The sequence below is a fragment of the Mesoplodon densirostris genome, chromosome X (genome assembly GCF_025265405.1).
Source record: "Mesoplodon densirostris isolate mMesDen1 chromosome X, mMesDen1 primary haplotype, whole genome shotgun sequence".
Taxonomy (NCBI): domain Eukaryota; kingdom Metazoa; phylum Chordata; class Mammalia; order Artiodactyla; family Ziphiidae; genus Mesoplodon; species Mesoplodon densirostris.
The window spans coordinates 89,765,232-89,771,917 of NC_082681.1; the positions used below are offsets into that span (position 1 = coordinate 89,765,232).

The window sequence follows — 6,686 nt, forward strand, 5'->3', positions numbered from 1 at the left end:
GAAGGAAGTCTCTTGAGGCACAACAGGCCATAGGACCCCGTCCTGGCCAAAATTTTTGATAAATGACTTAGATGAAAACTACATGAGATGCTTATCAAGTATACAAACTGCACAAAGCTAGGAAGGATAGCTAACATATCAAATGAGAGAATAAGTAGCTAAAATGAAAATAGGATCCAACCCCTTTTCTATGGATAAGGAAACTGAGGCCCAGTGAGATAGTAACTTGTTCTGTATTTAAGTTAACCTTTCATGGGCTAAAACAATCAAAACTGAATAATTTAATAGAGATAAGCATTTATTCTTAGGTTCAAAATATTAACTTCACAAGAATCAGAAGGAGGATATGTTGTTTTAATAAAAATATATGTGAAAAGGAATTTTCTTTTTTTTAGTATGACTCAGTATGATGAAGGCTGCTCCACAGGAGAGTAGGGGATAGACTGTGCTAACAGTAGTGTGATGCCTATAGAACAAGAGACGTAACAGTCCTACTCTGCTCTGATTAGACCACATCTTCATTTAAATCTCATCACTAAAAAAATATAGACATATTCTAACAAGTCCTTAAAAATGCTTCAAAATGATGTCAAACGAGGAATAGATGAAGGAACTGGAGATATTTAACTTAAGGAAGATAATATTTGGGAGGCAAGGAATGGCTAGGATAGATTGAGACATTAATCATACTAAAATATTTACTGAGGCTCAAGAGAACAGAAAGTGTACCAGCTAACAGAAATAAATGGAAATAGATTGAGGGCTCTAAGAAATAACTTTCTAATCATTAAAGCTTCCCTAATTATGAGAGTCTATTCTACACTCCAAGCACGTTAAGAACAGAAATGAGGTTCCCTTCTCTTTTGTATCCTAGGTTCTGGAACATAGGGTGTTTTAAAAATGTTTGTTGTTCTTGAAACCAGAGATACCTTATGAAGTAGTGGGTGTCTTGTCCCTAAAAGTGTCCAAGATGCTAGCAACCCAGATCAGGAAAATTTGAAAGCCAGGTAAAGCAATGGTTTCGTCACCTAGAGGCCAAGGACCAAGGAAGAATCCAGAAATCCTTAGGTGCTACAAAATGAAAAGATGTTATAGCCTAAAGACAGAAAGGGTCTCCCAGGAGCATAGATCCACTGAACTGGCAGCCGTGGCAGCCCAGCTAGCCTATACTAAGAAGCAGGATTTAACATTCAAACCATAAAGGGCAAGGAAACATTTCTCAAGTCAAAGCTATAACTCCAAAGAAAACATCTATATGTATCCAGGAAGAGAAGTAGCAGAGTACAGATCTGGGTAACCTCCCTCTGACAGCCTCCCAAACCCAACAATTCACCTTTTAATGAAGACTAGGACTACTGCTTTATAAAATCTTAATGTTATGCTTGTTAATGCCTATAAATTAATTTCTGTTTATATAATAACTGTTAAAAACAAACACCCTCCCCCTCCTAAAAAATGAACAAACAAAAGGACCCCTATGCTTGTTGAGAAAGAGCAGGATAAAAACGAAGTTGGACAAGGTTATCCTATTTGGTAAGCAACCTAGAAAGGAAAGAACCTCCCCAAGAGAGCAAGCAGTAATAACCAGAATTAGGTCACATCCTTCTGAGAAGGAATGAAAAAAAAGGAAACATGCTCAAAAACAAATCTGTCAATCTCTGCATCCCCAAGTTACTGCAACCAAGTGTGTTATGCGAATTATTAAGATCACCTGACTTTACAATAAGATAAAACATCTTACTTGTTGCACCAAGGCGACGTGTGTCTCTTGCAATATAATTTGCAAAGATAATAGACCTCATGCTGGTCTTACCAGACCCACTTTTACCCATCAACAGCACCTAAGGACAAAATGGGGAAAAAGAAAGGAAAGAAGTCAGCAATCAAGAGCAAATCAAGTCTAAAGGGATCTATTTCTCTCTTGCACTTGATGTTTCACTGAAGTGACAGTACTAATAACCTAGAGTGGATACTTGTAACTGACTAGTTCTCTGACCAGTGGTGAATGCAGAGGTACCGAGAATTCCAGAGGCCAGCCACTTACCTGTCAGGAGTCACACATTCTCTTGGTGATAGAATCACAGTGAATTTATTATGCTATTAATATATACTATCATGCATTCAGTACTATGTTAGCAAAATATCAACTTGAGAGGAACTCTCATAATGTAATGTTTTATGCACTGAACTATCTGGCAGGGTATTTCAGTATAACTGAAAGTTCTTTCTCCTCCTCAGGATCAACCTGACCACCTCTGCCCTTAATTTCATCCCTTTTACTTACCCTCATGATTTTGTTCCATTAATTACTCTTTTCTTTTCAAGAGTGTCCCATCGCCTACAGGATCAAGTCTTTAAACTACATATAAGACCCTCCTTGATCTGGCTTATCTACTCCTCTGCCCTCATCTTCTGATGCTCCTAGCCTGGAACTTGTCGAGTCCAGCCATACTGAACTGAACTGCTTTTAGTCCCTTTGATTGCTCCTGGTCTTTTTTTCATGCTGAACTCTCTACCAGTAACTTTCCACTCCCTTTTCTTCCTTCAGCTAAGCTCCACTTACCCTTCAAGTCTTGGTTCAGTAATCATCTCAAGAACTTCTCTGATCCCAATGCCCTAGGCTGGCTTAGATGTATTTCATCTCTGTCCTCCCATGACATTCTTATGACACTGCTAAAACCATAATGCATTGCAGTTATCCATTTTTTTTTTTTTTGGTCTCTCACAAGACTCTGAGCGCCTGAATGGCAGGGAAAATCCCCTTTGAGTCTTCAGTGCCTAACATATAACAGATGCTCAAAATATGTTCATCAAAAGAATGAGCAAGCTATCAAAACAAAGGTATAAAACAAGCAATTTTTTAACAATGGAAAGGGTGAAGGTAAACACCTTCTTGTCAATGACAGCATTTAATAAAGACAGAAAAACACCTATCAAAGATGCTGTAGATTCTTGCACTAGAGGGGAAATTGGGTGAGGTAACTTCTAAGAGTCTTTTCTAACTCAAAATTTATGAAATATAATTCCAATTACCTTGATTTTCAAACGAGAGGATACATGTTCTATCTTCAATTCCAAGGTATTTTATAAAAATTTCTCATTACAAATATAGGGAGTATTAATAAAAGGGTACTGCACTCAGGCTTAATCTATTTAGCTATATAACTTTATCTCACTAAGGAAACGTTACTGAGGAGATAGTCTAAAGTTGTTAGAAAAACGTTTTGCTTTTATTCTTTATCATTTACAAATTTCTGGTATTTTTAGGCATCCTTGTTGATAGCAACTTTAGACCAGCTCATCAAGAACATTTCCTTAGCAAACTGAAGTTATATAACTGACTTATTAGATAAAGTTAAGGCTAAGTACAGTGTGTTTCTTTTTTTTTGTTAATTGAAGTATAGTTGATTTACAATATTGTGTTAGTTTCAGGTGTACAGCACAGTGATTCATTTTTTTTGCAGATTATATTCCATTATAGGTTATTACAAGATATTGGTTATAATTCCCTGTGCTATACAGTAAATCTTTGTTGCTTATGTATTTTGTGTATAGTAGTTTGTGCCTGTTACTCTCATACCTCTAATTTGTCTCTCTCCCCTTTGTAACCACTAGTTTGTTTTCTATGTCTGTGGGTCTGTTTCTATTGTGTATATAGATTCATTAGTATTATTTTTTAGATTCCATATATAAGTGATATCATATAGCATTTGTCTTTCTCTGACTTATTTGACTAAGCATAATATTCTCTAGGTCCATCCATATTGCTGCAAATGGCAATATTTCATTATTTTTTATGAGCTTTTGTTGTTTAAGAAATCTTACTTTAATAGCTTATGAAAGACTTACCAAGGCTAACTGTATTAAGTACTAATCTAAGTGCTCTACCTGCATTTGCTTGTTTAAAAACTTCATAATAATTCTATGAGACAGGTAAACTTATTATCACCATTTTATAAATGGAGAAACTGAAAGCCCAAAAGATTCAGAAACTTACTCTAGAACTGTGCCCTTATCGATTCTTCTTAAACCCAAAGGTGAGGCACAGTACCATAAGAGCACAAGGGAAGGAGTGTCCAATTCCATTTGGAGAACTCACATGAAACCTAATAGTGATAACATTTGAGTTGGGTTCAACATAAATGTGCAGGCAGAGGCCTGTGCAGTGTGTGTGTATGGCTTGCACAAAATGCAAATTAATTTGTAAACTTGGAGAAAAACTTGGATTCTGCGTGGCTATGATAGGGTGCAAAGGTGTGGCTGATGGTTTAGTCAGGAATAGATTTTTAAAGGGCATTCTATGAGATGAAAGCTTTTGGATTGTATTCTATGGGCTTCAGGAAGTTACAAAAAGTTCTTAAGTATGTGAATGACTTACTTAGATTTCTATATTAGAAAAATTAAATCTGATAGCAAAGAAGGGGACAAGAGTCAGGGAGAGCATGTAGAAGGTTCCTACAACAGTCAAGGAAAGATGACCAGAGATATGACCACAGATGACCAGAGATATGACCACAAATATGCTTCCTGAACAGTAACTTCTTACCTTTACCTTCATGTTTTTGATGTACCTAACACATCTTACCTTTTTCTTCATGGCTGTATTTGGTAGCACCCACCTGCAGATATAAACCAAAAGACAGAGTTTCCATGATCCAGTTGCCTTAGAAATTGGAATTAACGTAGAGGTGCAAAAGAGCACATTTAGTACAACAGCTGAGTACAGCTGTGTGGGGGACCTCAGTTAGGTAGAGGCCCTCATTTTCCTAAATTATAAAACTGGGTTTATGCTCCCTCTACCCTAATTATGTGCTCAGGAAATAGCTCCTAGGAAGATTTATTTAGGAATATAAATGAGCCATTAAAATTCAAGATTCAATATTTTATCACCTTAAAAAATTTATCAAAGCAATATTTACAAACGCTTTAATAAATCAAACAATATTGTCATATTTGAATATCCTGTTTTTCAAAGTCAGCATATTTCTAAAAATCTTAAGTCCTTCAGGTGTCCTTCCAAGTCATATTTCACTCATCACAGGCACAAAGTATATAAATTCTCAAATTCATGTATAAACCGGCACAGAAAGCACTCTCGAGCCACTGATCTCTGCCCAGGAAAAGCCAACCCTCTTCCTAGTCTTCTTATCGTCAACATGATGACGTAAAATCTCCTTTATTGACAATTCAAAGCAATTCAGAACTGCCTCCTCAATTAGAACACTTCCCCCTCCCTGGAGTGATATCAGGCCTGTCCTAAGGATTGTTTCTCCCCAGTTAGCAACCAGACCTCTTGCTAGTTTATCCAATCACCAAAAGCAACCTTACTGATAAATCGAAAGAATTTATCATAGGTGGGGTATTCTAATTCACAATACTCTCTTCAGTTAGAACGTCCCCCCTGCCCCCTCCCTTCCAGCTTTGACTTAATACCCTTCACCCACCCAAGCGATCCTTCCGGTTCCCCTATGGGAGGATCCATTCTCGTCCCCAGATTCTCTTTCTCCATCTTTTTCTCAGAGTCAGATTCTTCCATCGTGCAACAAGTCCTTTCCAGTCCCTTCTAAATCCGCAGTACTCTTTTTTTTTTCCTGTTCACCCCCTCAGCCGCCTATTCTCCTTGCCTGCGGCCCTTAGGCCTGCTCTAGTCTTGCCTCCACCTTTGTCCACTGGGGGGCCGCTTTCCCCACCGTTACCTTTACCGCCTCGAACTTGGCCTCAAGGCACCGCCGAGCTGGCCAGCTCAATGGCTAAGTGATTCGGTGATGCAAAGGAAGAGATGGAGGATGAGAAGGAAAGAGGGATGGGTGGGGGGGTTCGTTTCGCGTTTGGGCCTCAGGCCCCAAGGTCTCGAAACCCAAAGGGGACTTCACCCGCAAAGAGGTGGGGACGAGGAAGGCGGAGGTGGCATAAAGAACAGACCCGTGCCGTAGGCACTAAGCGATGAATGCCTCAGTCGGCTCGTTTTTCCCGAGCCTGGCCGCTCGGGAGAGTCCGCCGGAGGTTGCGGTGGCTACGACCTAACCGCCCACCCTTCAGGAGCGCAGGTACCTCACCGCAGCCACCCTACTGCAGGCCAGGATCACGTGGACACCTGCCGTAAACCCGGAGCTTGTCACGTGACTGCCGCTTCCCTAGGGGCGGGTGGGCTGAGAAGAATACCATAGAGATTGCGCGGAGAAAGAGCGCCGCCTGCCGCCGTCACGTGGCCCGGGCTCTTACAAAGCCACAGGCTTGGTAGGGCGCTGCCAGCTTGAAGGGGCGTTCATTGTAGGCCACCTGGTGCCACGCCCCGCCTGCCGCGGGGAATTAAAGGAGCCGGTTGCAATTTTAGTGCCTCAAAGCTGGCCTTTTTTTTTTTTTTTTTTCCTAACTGCTATTTCATTCACCCTTAACGTTTTTCAGTGGGGAAGGCCTAGCATTGTCTTTTTTTCTCCCTGTTTTTTAAGTCTTTGTTTTCCTGTTTTTGTTATTAGCCCCGTCCTTGTAACTGAGCTTGTAATTAAATGAGTTAATACATCCAAAGTGATTACAACTGTGTCTTTCACGTAGTGCTCAATAAAAGTAATTATTGCTGGAATCAGGGATTCATCAGGAAATTTAGGACTTATCTCCCCACTTTAAAACTGAAAGGGAAATGAATTATCATACACCATAGTAAAAGTCAATAGACAAAATCTAGAGTT

General features: G+C 39.6%; 1 protein-coding gene across 7 annotated transcripts in view; it reads right to left on the reverse strand.

Moving 5' to 3' along the window:
• Positions 1-6,200, reverse strand: part of RRAGB (Ras related GTP binding B) — a 51,011-nt gene extending 44,811 nt beyond the window's left edge. For 2 of the 7 annotated variants that reach the window (XM_060086893.1, XM_060086892.1), the window contains exons 1-3: positions 5,445-6,093; positions 4,586-4,619; positions 1,742-1,841 (exon numbers count right to left, since the gene is read on the reverse strand). In XM_060086893.1, coding sequence (XP_059942876.1) covers positions 1,742-1,841; positions 4,586-4,619; positions 5,445-5,536 — 226 coding nt within the window. In that variant the 5' untranslated portion in view covers positions 5,537-6,093. Of the gene's footprint in view, positions 1-1,741; positions 1,842-4,585; positions 4,620-5,444; positions 6,131-6,162 lie in introns of those variants that run through there. The other 5 variants (XM_060086898.1, XM_060086896.1, XM_060086897.1 and 2 more) reach the window with 5 other exon arrangements.
• Positions 6,201-6,686: the final 486 nt, after the last annotated feature.